At 41.1% G+C, this 14368-nt stretch overlaps 2 protein-coding genes across 2 annotated transcripts in view; one reads left to right on the forward strand and one right to left on the reverse strand.

The window, feature by feature from the left end:
• LOC126190844 (ras-related protein Rab-23) overlaps positions 1–11750 on the reverse strand; it is a 516569-nt gene extending 504819 nt beyond the window's left edge. Inside the window, exon 1 of the mRNA XM_049931429.1 lies at positions 11512–11750. The gene's annotated coding sequence lies outside the window, so the exon portion shown is untranslated. The remainder of the gene's footprint in view (positions 1–11511) is intronic.
• A 117-nt stretch (positions 11751–11867) lies between these two features.
• LOC126088427 (ubiquitin carboxyl-terminal hydrolase 14) overlaps positions 11868–14368 on the forward strand; it is a 125164-nt gene continuing 122663 nt past the window's right edge. Inside the window, 1 exon segment of the mRNA XM_049906571.1 lies at positions 11868–12055. Within this exon segment, the coding sequence (XP_049762528.1) occupies positions 12040–12055 (16 nt within the window). The 5' untranslated portion in view covers positions 11868–12039.

Below are 14368 nucleotides of genomic sequence, written 5' to 3' on the forward strand. Positions count from 1 at the left end.
GCTGTAAGGTGGATAAGAAAGAACAGTCCAGTGAAGTTTTGTGAGTTTCAATTGGGCAGACCTGTGTGAAGCCTTGTGTTGTCATGGGGGAAGAGTGGTTCCTTGGGGTAGCACAATACACTTCATACACTACTGGCCATTAAAATTGCTACACCAAGAAGAAATGCAGATGATAAACGGGTATTCATTGGACAAATATATTAAACTAGAACTGACATGTGATTACATTTTCACGCAATTTGAGTGCATAGATCCTGAGAAATCAGTACCCAGAACAACCACCTATGGCCGTAATAACGGCCTTGATACGCCTGGGCATTGAGTCAAACAGAGCTCGGATGGCGTTTACAGGTACAGCTGCCCATGCAGCTTCAACACGATACCACAGTTCATCAAGAGTAGTGACTGACGTATTGTGACGAGCCAGTTGCTCGGCAACCATTGACCAGACGTTTTGAATTGGTGAGAGATCTGGAGAATGTGCTGGCCAGGGCAGCAGTCTAACATTTTCTGTATCCAGAAAGGTCCGTACAGGACCTGCAACATGCGGTCGTGCATTATCCTGCTGAAATGTAGGGTTTCGCAGGGATCGAATGATGGGTAGAGCCACGGGTCGTAACACATCTGAAATGTAACGTCCACTGTTCAAAGTGCCGTCAATGCGAACAAGAGGTGACCGAGACGTGTAACCAATGGCACCCCATACCATCACGCTGGGTGACGATGACGATTACACGCTTCCAATGTGCGTTCACCGCCATGTCGCCAAACACGGATGCGACCATCATGATGCTGTAAACAGAACCTAGATTCATCCGAAAAAATGACGTTTTGCCATTCGTGCACCCAGGTTCGTCGTTGAGTACACCATCGCAGGCGCTCCTGTCTGTTATGCAGCGTCAAGGGTAACCGCAGCCATGGTCTCCGAGCTGATAGTCCATGCTGCTGCAAACGTCGTCGAACTGTTCGTGCAGATGGTTGTTGTCTTGCAAACGTCCCCATCTGTTGACTCAGGGATCGAGACGTGGCTGCAGGATCCGTAACAGCCATGCGGATAAGATGCCTGTCATCTCGACTGCTAGTGATACGAGTCCGTTGGGATCCAGCACGGCGTTCCGTATTACCCTCCTAAACCCACCGATTCCATATTCTGCTAACAGTCATTGGATCTCGACTAACGCGAGCAGCAATGTCGCGATACGATAAACCGCAGTCGCGATTGGCTACAATCCTACCTTTATCAAAGTCGGAAACGTGATGCTACGCATTTCTCCTCCTTACACGAGGCATCACAACAACGTTTCACGAGGCAACGCGGGTCAACTGCTGTTTGTGTATGAGAAATCGGTTGGAAACTTTCCTCATGTCAGCACGTTGTAGGTGTCGCCACCGGTGCCAACCTTGTGTGAATGGTCTGAAAAGCTAATCATTTGCGTATCACGGCATCTTCTACCTTTGGTTTAAATTTCGCGTCTGTAGCACAATAACCCCTTCACGGTCCCTGAAGACTGTCTTCGTGACTTTACCGGCTGATAGCGCAGCTTTGAAATTTTTCTTCGGGGTAGAGGTGGTGATGCCCCACTCCATGGACTGCCATTTTGTCTCCGGTGACGACGTGACGCCTGTTGCGATTATCGAAAAAAATTGTCACCATCACCCTTGTAACGCGCAAGCAATTCTGCACAGATGATCCGTCGTAGCCCTTTATGGTCCTCTGTGTCCGTCCCGATAGCTGAGTGGTCATCGTGACGGATTGCCGTCCTACGGGCCCGGGTTCGATTTCCGGCTGGGTCGGGGATTTTCTCCGCTCACAGACTGGGTGTTGTGTAGTCTTCATCATCATTTCATCCCCACCCGGCGCGCAGGTTGCCCAATGTGGCGTCGAATGTAGTAAGACCTGCAACAAGGCGGCCGAACCTGCCCCGTAACCCGTAACGGACCTCCCAGCCAATGACGCCAAACGCTCATTTCCATTTCCATGGTCTTCTGTTACCGGCGACGAAGCCAGTGGGCACACACTTTTGAGTGTGCCAGCACTGTCAACAGAGATGTCCAGTTGTGCAGCGGGGCGTTTCATTGTGATCCGTCGATCACCTCGAAAGAGTGTGTCCGCACGTTCCAGCATTGTTGGAGTCACAGTTGTGTGCGGCTGGCCGGCGTGCGGGAGATCGGACAGATCTGCACGACCTTGCTGCGATAATGACAGACGCTCCGCCCAACGACTCACCGTGCTTTTGTTCATTACCAGGTCTCCGTAGACATTCTGCAAGTGTCTATGAGTATCCGCGAAGCTCTGGTTTTCCGCCAAAAGAAACTCAATGACAGCTCTCCGCTCGGAACGCACCTGCGTTACAGACGCCATTTTGAGAACTACGTATAGCGCCGCCACCGGTCTGGACTTAATGAAACTACAGGGGCTGAAGCGGGAATGTTGCACGTTATCCCACAACAAATTACGCATTTTTTTCAACCGAAACTGGCATTATTTATTGAACGCCCCTCAAGATATGCACATGAGTACGTAACAGTTCTGTGTTTAATACTGTTAACTACTGTGTTAAACTAATGATTATAAAGAATCCGCCTCGATTGCACATAGAAACCGGATGTTGACCTCGGTCTCGGCGCGGATAACCACGCCTATTTCGGAACACACTAAAACTACAAACTGCCTAAAGAGGCATGGTCCAACATTAATGCAGAACGCATAAAATGCAAAATAAATGGTACGTGTGTACCATGTCAATAGCTGTACTTATCTCAAACGTGAGAAGCGTTCTTCCTCACTCCAGCCAACGTTCGGTGAGCAGCGGGCTCTCAGGTAAACTGAGGTGGCGCCGGCAGTTAGGCTGTGACAATGGCAGAAAGGAACGCGCACGCGCTAATTGAGAAATCGTCTTCTTCCATGTGATTGGCATAAAATGTGTTACGAAAGCGATTCGATAGCCGGGTCAAAGGCGCAGGAAGTTATTGCGTGTGTATGTATAATGTCCTAGCTCGAGGACAATTTTATAGAACTATAAAACGTGGATAGGCAGAAACTATATAAGAGGGATGGCAAATTCCACGGATGGTCAAAACGCATGCACGCAGGACAGACAAAATACCATCAGATAGAAGCAGGCTATAAATATGGGGAATGAGTAACTCATTTTTCAATTACTTGGGGTCGGTGATGAGTACGCTTGGATAAGCGTGTAAAGGTACTATATTAAATTCTAAGCGCTACTGACCAGAAAAGGGTCAAATTAGTATGCCTCTTTAGGTAGTTTGTAGTTTTAGTGTGTTCCGAAGAAGGCTTGGTTATCCACGCCGAAACCTAGGTCAACATCCGGTTTCTATTTGCAATCGGTATACTGAACACGTATTCTGCTTTTTTTTTTAAGGAACTATATAGATTTCAACATCACCGGAAGCTCTTGAAAAGCCGAGTACAGATATGTACAGAGCTTATTCTTGCCAGAGTTCAACATTATCGTAAAAAGATCCGAGAACACTCGACAGCCGGACGCAACATTACATTTGCTCCACAAACTGCCGGAATTTCACGGAGAATCTTTGAGCAATTTAGTCGCTTTACCTACAAAAATCGTACTGTTCCGTGTGCTTCAACTTTGAAGGTGTCGCGCCGTTTCAATCGCACACTTGATGCACGTGTCTTCCATACGGCAGCAGTACGAGGGGGGACCCAAAAATAATCAGAATCTCTTTCTAGAAAGCATATACTTTATTGTTTTCAAATACAACCTTAATCTCCTTCGAAGTACTCTCCATTAGCATTAATACACTTGTCCAAATGTTCATTCCAGTGTTCGAAGCACCTTTTCAATTCGTCCTCTTTGATAACTGCTAGCACTTTCATGACATTGCGTTTTACGTCTTCCACATCCGCAAAACGCTTCCCTCTCAAGTCTCTTTTCATTCTCGGGAATAGGAAGAAGTCCGAGGGTGCTAAATCCGGCGAATAGGGCGCGTGGGTCAAGGTAGTCGTCTTCGTTGAGGCCAAAAACTGGCGAACGCTGAGAGCCGTGTGCGCAGGAGTGTTGTCATGATGCAGGAACCACACGCCAGAATCCCACAAAGCCGGACGGTTTCGCGACAAACTTCTGCGAAGCCGTTTCATAACCCCCAAATAGAATTGTTGGTTTCCTGTCTGGTTTTCAGGGACAAATTCAGAGTGTACGATCCCTTTGATGTCAAAAAAACAGATCAACATCGTTTTCACATTCGATTTCACTTGTCGAGCTTTTTTTGGTCGAGGTGAGTCAGGTGACTTCCATTGTGATGACTGGATATTTACTTTCTGGATCGTAACCATAGCACCATGACTCATCACCTGTAATGATTTTGTTGAAAAAATGTGGATCATCTTTGAACGCGTCCTTCATTTCGAGACAGACTTGAACGCGACGATCCCTTTGATCTCCAGTAAGAAGCTTCGGCACGAATTTTGCTGCCACTCTTCGCATACCCAAATCGATGGTCAAGATGTACTGAATTGAGCTCCAGGACAACCTGGACAAGTTCTCGAGTTGGTCGATTGTCCTGCGTCGATCTTCACTGATGAGTTCACGGGTTCTGTCGATGTTGTCTTCGCTTCGAGCAGTTCAAGGTCGACCGGAATGGGGCTGATCTTCAACCACCATTTCTTCCTTTTTAAACCGAGAAAACCATTCGTACACTTAAGTTTTACTAACAAGGGAACCTCTCCATCGCACCCCCCTCAGTTATAAGTTGACACAGTGGATAGGCTTTGAAAAACTGAACACAGATCAATCGAGAAAACAGGAAGAAGTTGTGTGGAACTATGAAAAAAATTAGTAAAATATACAAACTGAGTAGTCCATGCGCAACATCAAGGTAAATGTGAACTAAGGAGTGCCGTGGTTAGCGTGAGTAGCTGCGGATCGAGAGGTCCTAGGTTCAAGTCTTCGCTCGACTGAAAATTTTACTTTCTTTATTTTCGCAAAGTTATGATCTGTCCGTTCGTTCATTGACGTCTCTGTTCACTGTAATAAGTTTAGTGTCTGTGTTTTGCGACCGCACCGCAAAGCCGTGTCATTAGTAGACGAAAGGACGTGCCTCTCCAATGAGAACCGAAAACATTTGATCGCAAGGTCGTAGGTCAACCGATTCCTCCACAGGAAAACACGTCTAATATATTCTATACGACACTGGTGACGGCATGTGTGTCACATGACAGGAATATGTTGTCGACCCACCTAACTTGTACACTTAGCGAATGGGTAAAAAGATTCTTCTACCTTGCCCGATTTAGATTTTCTTGTGGATGTGATAATCACTCCCAAAAAAGTGATGAAAACATAAGAGTGTCACATAAACTGAAAATAAAAAATTAAACTTTTCACTCGAAGGAAGACTTGAACCTAGGACCTCTCGTTCCGTAGCTGCTCTCGCTAACCATGAGACCACGGCGCTCCTTGACTTCCATTGTCCTTGATGTTGCCTATCATCGCACGGACTACTCAGTTTGTATATTTTTAGTTCCACACAACTTCTTCCTGTTTTCTCGATTGATCTGTGTTCAGTTTTTCAAGGCCTATCCACTGTGCCAACTTATAACTAAATCTGAGGGGGGTGCGATGGGGAGGTTCCCTTGTGAGCACTATGGGACTTAACATCTGAGATCATCAGTCCACTAGCACTTAGAACTACTTAAACCTAACTAACCTAAGGACATCACACACAGCCATGCCCGAGGCAGGATTCGAACCTGCGACCGTAGCGGTCGCGCGGCTCCAGACTGTAGCGCCTAGAACCGCTCGGCCACTTAGGCCGGCGTACCAAACATCGAGCCGTAATTTACGGGAACTGGAAATTATACGATATATGCGTTTACATTTGGTGCCACAAACCCTCGAGAAACTGAACTCAAGTGTTAACTTCTCACATTTCACAACTAACAAGTGCCTGCCGCATTGAATTTGGTAAAGCTAATTTGAAAATAAATTTAAAAAAAATCACAATCGTATGTGAAACGTTCACGGTAGAGTTTATTACTGTTTGTGGTTCATAACGCGTCAAATATTGATCATTAGCAAATGGTTCAAATGGCTCTGAGCACTATGGGACTTAACATCTTAGGTCATCAGTCCCCTAGAACTTAAAACTACTTAAACCTAACTAACCTAAGGACATCACACACATCCATGTCCGAGGCAGGATTCGAACCTGCGACCGTAGCAGTCCCGCGGATCATTAGCAGCTCCTGCATTTAACATGTGCTGCGGCGGAATGCAATACCCGAAAAGCTGATCGAATGAACACAAACATTTCTCATGGGCGTTATTGTAATTGCGTAGAAATTATAACTGTGGATGGAAAGTTAAGATAAAATAGATCCTTCAAGTCACAAAGCTGATCAGTTATCGGCGAAGAGTTGCTCGCACAGTAAAATCGGAGGAGATTGTGTCGGACTGAGATTCATCAATAAGCACATTTCAATTTACCCGTTAAATGTATATTTGCAAGGACACAGCCTGGAAAAGGCTGATGGAACAGCAATTGAACAACTTGTTCGAACTTTTCTTTGACGCTACAGATCGGGGACGCTCAGTTCCTGCCTTAATCTTTCAAGTCATCTACAGTCATGCGTACCGTTCTTTTGTCCATTTTTCTCATTTCTGAATTATGCTTAACCTTTGGACTGCAGTGTGCAATAATATGTGAAACCCTCACTTGCCTGACGCTTGAAATTTACTCAGCATTAGTTAATGACTTCATCGACGACACGACGTGTTCCTATGAAGTGTGGTATTGAACGTACAGGCTACCGAGACATTCAAGTTCGTTTTCTACTCGCGCGTTGAAGTCTCCAGCGTTATCTTCTGCACATTGGTCAATAAATTTCACTTTCTTCTGTGGATGACGACGTCGCCGAAAAATCTCTGAAACTTCACTCAAATATTTCTTTTTTTAAAGAAAATAATAAATCAATTTACACGCCAAAAGCCGGTATTTGCTAACTAATTTCTAATAGGAAAATTTTCGGTAAATTAATCTAAATGTCCAAAATTTCCATACTCTGAAAATGACTAAAGCATTAAAAATTTTATTAGTGTATTTTATTTCTACGTTCTGTCAGTCATCTATCGAATGTTTCACACATGTCAATGATGAAAGAATGTGTAACACGGAAGAAATAAACCCTGATTTTGAAAATTCTGTGGCTCAGTGTGCAAGTTTTAAGACAATTCCAAGAGGTTGGGGTTGGAACACTGGTCGATTCCATAGCTTCTTTTAGGTATTTTAATCCTCCACGAAGATTTTATCGTGATTCGGAGTCATGTGAAACGAAGTCGGTTTACCTGTAACAGGAAGGCAAGGGCACATTTCCAATACGACCACGCCAACTAAAGCAATGTTGAGTTCAAACCTACTTCATTGTTGATGATAACTTATGTCAATGTTATTCAAGATGATTTTGCCACTGCATTTATGAAACAAGTATCATTAAAGACGATAAATCACTGTTTACGTAGCAATGTAACGTTCATTAACACTGAAGAATGTTTATATTTACAACTGAGAGAAGAGAGCAGTACATAAAGCAGTATTCGGAGGAATGGGTTATCCTCATTTAAACTTTCCAAGGTTTCTCAATATCATTTCAGGTTAATTGTCGAATTATTCTTTAAATAACGCACCGTCGATTTTTTCCTCGTCCTTATCCAATTCAGAACTGCGCTCTGTATTTACTGAAATCCATGTAGACGTAACTTATTAAGTTTCAATTAAATTTATATTCGCTACAAAAAAGTTTTTCCGTGCAAACATAAGATGGATCGCACACATTCCGCGAATATACAGTCGTAAGTGAGTGTAATATCTATCGTTTTTCTTCGATTTTTCCCTGTTTTATTTCGGTTCTGATGTATCGACGATGAGATCAGAAATGCATGTTTAACTGAAACCAGACGTGACTGTGTTAGATGAACCATTTGAGTTTTTGGATGAAATTATTTCAGGTGATAATCTAAAACCTACATCGTGATAAAGAGAACCTGGCATAGAAACTAGCTGCTTAACAGTTTATGTGTGGTGCCAGGACGACTGCACATTTGCAACGGCACTTAAAGTATCTGCATAAAATGCGTTGTCGCTTACTTCCCTCTACTCTATAGCAATGAGAAATATTCCTTATAATTACATTATGTAAACTGTAACATAATCTTGACATTCTGTACGTCTAAGATATTTCTACTGTATGAGATACTGAATCTACACATTATCAACATTTGCTCCGCGAAAATAGCTGATAGATACAGATGAGGTACGGGTATATTTGTTTATCTGATGGAATTTCCGGCGTCTTGTAAGATAATGCAGACTGGTTACGCAACATTCAGTTCACAGAACTTAAGACTAAGACATTATACTGTGAAAAGTTGGGTGTTGGGCCAGTCAATACATCTGAAACTATTCACAGAATGCCAACAGATAGAACCAACTGAATTACAAAAGCATGTGGAGCTATAAGAAGAACAGACTCGCGATTATAGTATGCGTACAGCATTACGAACATGAAATTATTACAGAGCCTATATATTCTATACAGACCCAAAAGACACAGTTACATGAGGGGGCCGGCAAAAGCGATTTTAGCTGATAAGTCAATCGTAGACAACGTAGAAGAACTCGTTAACTGAAGAATGAAAATCTTACACAGCTGTAGGGGCAACAAAAGGTTTTAAATAGAAATTGATCATTGGAAAGACAAAGAATAATCGTTCGAGAATATTTTAAGAAATCAGCTTCGCTTCATAAACATTTGATGATTTGAAGAAATAGAAAAACATAGTACCGATATAGGTGTGGTTTTTCCGTGAAATTCTAATAATGTTACGCTTTGACAAAGAAATATTAATACATAGGGTTTCTTTCTGTTCCTTTCGCGGACGGAACGTGCAAAGAGATTGATTGTACCCTTGTGCTAGATATTTTTTGCCCAAACTTATCGACGCGTTTTCTGTGGGGAAGATAGGTAGCGGACCTCAGATTATTCGTAGTTTCTGGCCTGAATGCCAGTCTTGAAATTTTTTAAGCAGAATTTGAAATTTCTGTTACACCCTCTCTCGTAAATCAAGTCTGCGACCATTCCCACCGCCCTCATTAGTACATAATAGAGGTCTTCTGTTAGACTCACCCGAAGTTGATCCCACATATTTGAGCGCTATTTCATCTTAGGACAATTTTTTTTTTTTTTTTTTTTTTGGCATCCAGTCTCTTATAATACCAATGAGTCTTAGCCTGGCGTATTCTCTATCTACAACTGAGCCTATGGGAAAGTTTTACTTCGTATCACTCTTACATATTTGTATGCCATGACTGACAAGTTGTGACTCAATCTTTTAGTCGAAGAATAGCACGCTGTTACGTTTCGTAAAGCGCATGTCTTTGCATTTCTCAATTTTAAGATCAAGTTGCAAACTTCGTACAATGCTATTATTTTGTCGAGATATAATTAGATACCACTGCAGTTTTAACTGAATATAATTTAATTATAGGTAACTGCATCGTCCGCGAAAAGCCTGGGATTTCAACGAATACCATCTACTAAGTCATTAATGTATAACATGAACAATGGTCCTATTACACTCCCCTGGGGCACACCAGATAGTGCTATGACTTCCCATCCAAGACAGCGTGTTGCGTCCTGCCTGCCACGAAAAATTTCGATTCATTCGTCAGGCTAGTTAGACATCTAATAGGAACGTATTTTGTTCAGAAGGAGTCGGTACAATACCGAATGAAAACTCTAGAAACACTCAATCTGATTTCCTTTGACATGCGTGAAGTGCGCGAGTTGAGTTTCGCATGATTGATATCTTCGAAAACCATGTTGATTTCCGTGGAGACAGTTATTTTGTTCCAGGTAGATTACAGTCTTTGAACTCAGAATATGTTCTAGGGGGCACATTCTGCTGCAAACGGTTGTTGAATATTAGTGAGTTGATGATCTCCGGACTTTTAACATTTCTGCTTTTGTTTTGCTACTTTCTGTTTCGATTTCTGCTATCTTACGCATCGGAACATGGATTTTTGTGCCACGGACACCCTTAACAAATAACCAAAGTTTTTGGGGGTTTGGGAGAGAAGTCTTGTGATAACATTTTGTTTCGGTGGTTACTGAAAGTCTTCTTGCTAGGCGAAAGCGTTCCGTAGAACATTAGACAATCGCTTGATTTATGTAGTATTTTGTATCTATTGTGCAGCAGGCGTTGCTTCCTGAGAAGGTTCTTGACACTCTGCAAAACAAGTATTTTCTGTATCACTTTTATTGTTCTATTAAGTACATACTTTTCTAAAGCTTGGTCGACTATCCATTTGTACTTGATCCAAAGATTCTCTCCTGCATGTCTGAGCTGTCAAACTCTAGGCGAGAAATAAAAGTCTCTCAATGAAATCATCCTCCTACGCAAAAATACAAACTGCAGTATTACTTTAGTACTCAAATGTACTGTACGCCAAGGCCAAGAAGATTCCTAGTAATTCAGTACCTCAATGCTGCACGTTGCGCTTAAACAGATACTTGAACATTACACCTCGAGAGCCGTACCGCTATTTAGACATGAAAAAAAAAAAACAAACAATGTTATCTTGACAGAATACGACAATTCGTTGAGTCGAACTTTCGATAAACTGTACTTTACGTATAAAGAAAGTCAGAACATTTCATAAGATTCTGATGGAAGATGTTTAATGACGATACGCAACGCTGAAAGATGAAGGTGCTCGCTCGCATTATTACATGTGAATAGCACGTCTCATAAGATTCGACATACAGACGCATGATCATATATATATATATATATATATATATATATATATATGAAATGTAGCTTACTCCTGAAACTTTACTACTAGTAAACCCACTACGAGTTATGTGTTTTCCCCGTCAGTACGAAATACACTCTCGTGAACTTTACTAGAAAATAAAGAGTTAACTATAATAATCAAAACTATTTGCGATTTAATGCCTAAGTCACAAAATAATGCAGCGAAAAGCTATGCTACAATGTCAAAGCGCGGAGAAGCCCAGCAGAATACTCCACGCAGAAGAGATTGGGAGACGTGAAATGAAATGAATACTGGGTGTCTCCCAAACCAGCTGTCTCAGTCGGCCGCGTAACATAATGTAGGATGTGTTATCTCAAGGCACAAGTGTATTTATCATACGATAATTGCATATATAACTACAGGATACTTACCATGAATGACGCTATCGATAGCCATACTACTTTTGTGAGGGTTCGTGAACCAAAAATTGTCTCTGAATGCAGTTACTATGCAAGAATTTGATCAGTTTATTAAAAAGAACTACTCTCTCTACAACGCATTCTGGAGGTCGTGGATTTTTTTTTCTCTTAGAAACGATGGTAACGGGGAAAATTGTATTAGGTTCTGCGCGGCAAATACTAAGTTGACACTCTGTTGCAGTTTAAGATATCATCATGCTTTTAATCCTTAAATATCACTTTTCCAACTTACCTACACTTCGTCGAACGCTTATGCTCCCCTGAACTGTCATACAGCACAATCTACAATCACTTATAACATAAAAAATATATATTTTCACGAGAACGATAAACTGCACGAAGCACTATGACAGGAGCACGTCCAACAGCCGATAAATCACTCAAATCGCGACACAACTCCACGTCCTACCGATTCTCCACGGAGTCGCACTCCGAATACGAGCGTCCTACGTTACAGTTGGTTGTGAATGCTTGGCAATTTGTCGACAAGAGCGCAGCACTGTACTGCTGTATTTAGTGTCTGTCATATGTTTGTCGGGTTCAGAGATCACTTATAATACCATTGCAATGCTGCGGACCTATATCTTTGGAACAAGCGAAGCTACATCTCTGGAAGTGACTGATGAATTTTGTGTTGTGGTGTGTGTTTAGAAATGAAATACTGACCCCGTAAGCATTGTAACTTCAGTGTCTCTTGTTTGTGCAGCGGGGGTGTGAAAATATTCGATTATCGTAACTGTTTGCTATACTCATTTTTGTAATGCCAACTTACAAAGGTACGTATATTTTAAAATATTCGGTTACACGTTTTAGGAACGCAAACTTCAAATTGTAATTACCTTATTATTTTGCATGTGAAGTTAATATTTTTCTGGATTTCATGTGGAAGAGAGGTCATTTTATTCATAAGAATTCGCAGAAAGGGAGCTTTAAAGACACAAAAATTCAGGTTGTTAGCGTTGTGAGCAGAAAAATGTGTACATCACAAATTCGAATTTTTGTGAAGTGGCTGGGTGTTTTACTTTAAGATACCTGCGGAAATACCGTATCTGACGCAGGTGTGAACATTATTATTTGTAGAAAAAGCGAATTCATTGTGTAACACTTTCTAAGCTACGCGCTCAGTAGATAGATGTTTTTCATGCAGGTGTGCGCAACGAATGGTCCGAATAGCTCTGTATGTTTTAAGGAGAAGAAGAGGAGCATGAGAGTTATAAGACGACGGTTGTTTTTCAAGAAATCATGTTAGTTATCGTCTACAAGTATTTTTTTAACTTTCATAAAACTAGAATTGTTTACAGTGTAGGTCATTGCAGCAGTTACATCTTTCACTTACCTACTGAGAAAATTATGTATTGAACGTAGTAACAAAATGTATGTACACTAGACATCCAGAAAAAATTATCGGTTTTTGATTTCTCCCCCTTTTACTTTGAGCTGTGGCTTGTTGCTGGAATAGATGGCAGTTTCTAAGTTCTGACACAACTAGCAAAGAACTGGTCCATCACTTAAAGCAGAATTTTGAGAAAATGCCTATGATAAAACCTTTGTTTAGATGCTTTTCGGTGTCCTAAAATGATTGTAAATGACATGCATTGTAAAAAAAAATAACTTGTTCCTTTGATGTATAGTATCAATGAATGGGGATTGTTTTGTTTCCTTTCCATTAACAAAAAAAATACTTGGCTGGAAGACAGTACTGAACATTTTACAATATAGGCCTACAGTGACAGAATCATTGACTATAAGTTGTGAAATTTTTGTGAGGCACTTAAACAAGAACACACAATTGACATAAGTGACAATACTCAAATGGAACAGCTTTAGGCAAATGCCAATATAAAAGAAGCAACTTATTACCTTCCCAGTCTGTGCTTCTGCTTCATCTCTAAAACGACCACCTCATTGGCAGCTAAGCAAGATATTGATGGAACATAAAATAATAGTGGTAATAGTGTGTGAGAGAAAGTGAAACCGGATGAATATTGGGTACACATACAGTTGTAGCAGTAATATATGTATAACTGAAGAAATTATGAATGAAATCACTCAGAGTGCATGGGAAACTGCTGTGAACCTTGGGATTGCTGAGTGCTTGGCACAGTTATTGGATCAGCCACTTAAAGTATGAAGGCAAACACCATACTTTTGAGAATTTTGTAAATGGTTTGTTGCATGAAAAAGTGAGCTAAGTAAGTTGTAATTTTAGACAGGAACACAGCATTGCTAGTATGACAAAAAAGGAAACCGTCTCATTTCACTGTAACTGTCATTTTGAGCTATGTGACAAGATTTCTGAAAGGTTGTGCCATTCCAGGGATTGTATGGACAGAAAATTTTCTATAACAACTTGAAGGGTAAAAGGCCCTCATTTCACATTAACTTACATCTCAGACCTACTAGATTCTTATCATAAGACACTAAGAGTCATATGTTGGACTCTTTCATCGTATCTAAGGAGACAAAAGAATAAGAATGAAGAATTGCAAAGAGCATTATGTAATGCATGTGTCACTGTAATAATTTACGTGTAACGTTGCAGTTGTGGCATGGTATAACCATTCTTCATTATTTCAAATCACAGTGCACAGTCTGCATACTTTTGACCAGTTTTACAGTGGTTGTTATGGGTATCAGACAGACCAAGTTTCATCTCGCACACTGTGCTGTGGTAAGAAGGGTGACGGTGATGGAATATGTTCCACTTAATGTAGGCATAATAACATGTATGTAACACTAATCATATTCCAGGTAATTTCACGTCAATTCAACACAACACTCAACCTGACCCACTCAGATTTCTTTCTAATTTAGTGCTTTCAGTAGCTCAGATAAGAGATAGGAAACTACAAATTTCAGTAGGTATATAAATGTAAATAAAATTACAGGTCTGCAAAGTTCAGAAATTGTATGAAATTTGAAATTACTATAAGTATGATTGTAATCCAGATATACCAATGAAACTTGTATCAATGAAAAGCTGATGAATAGAGTTTTCATTGATATGCAACCTGGTGGGTTTCTGAGAATGTTCACATTTGAGGTCAGTGAACTCAACATTTGACCTTGGATATTTCAAAACACCCAAG

The sequence above is a fragment of the Schistocerca cancellata genome, chromosome 6 (genome assembly GCF_023864275.1).
Source record: "Schistocerca cancellata isolate TAMUIC-IGC-003103 chromosome 6, iqSchCanc2.1, whole genome shotgun sequence".
Taxonomy (NCBI): Eukaryota; Metazoa; Arthropoda; class Insecta; order Orthoptera; family Acrididae; genus Schistocerca; species Schistocerca cancellata.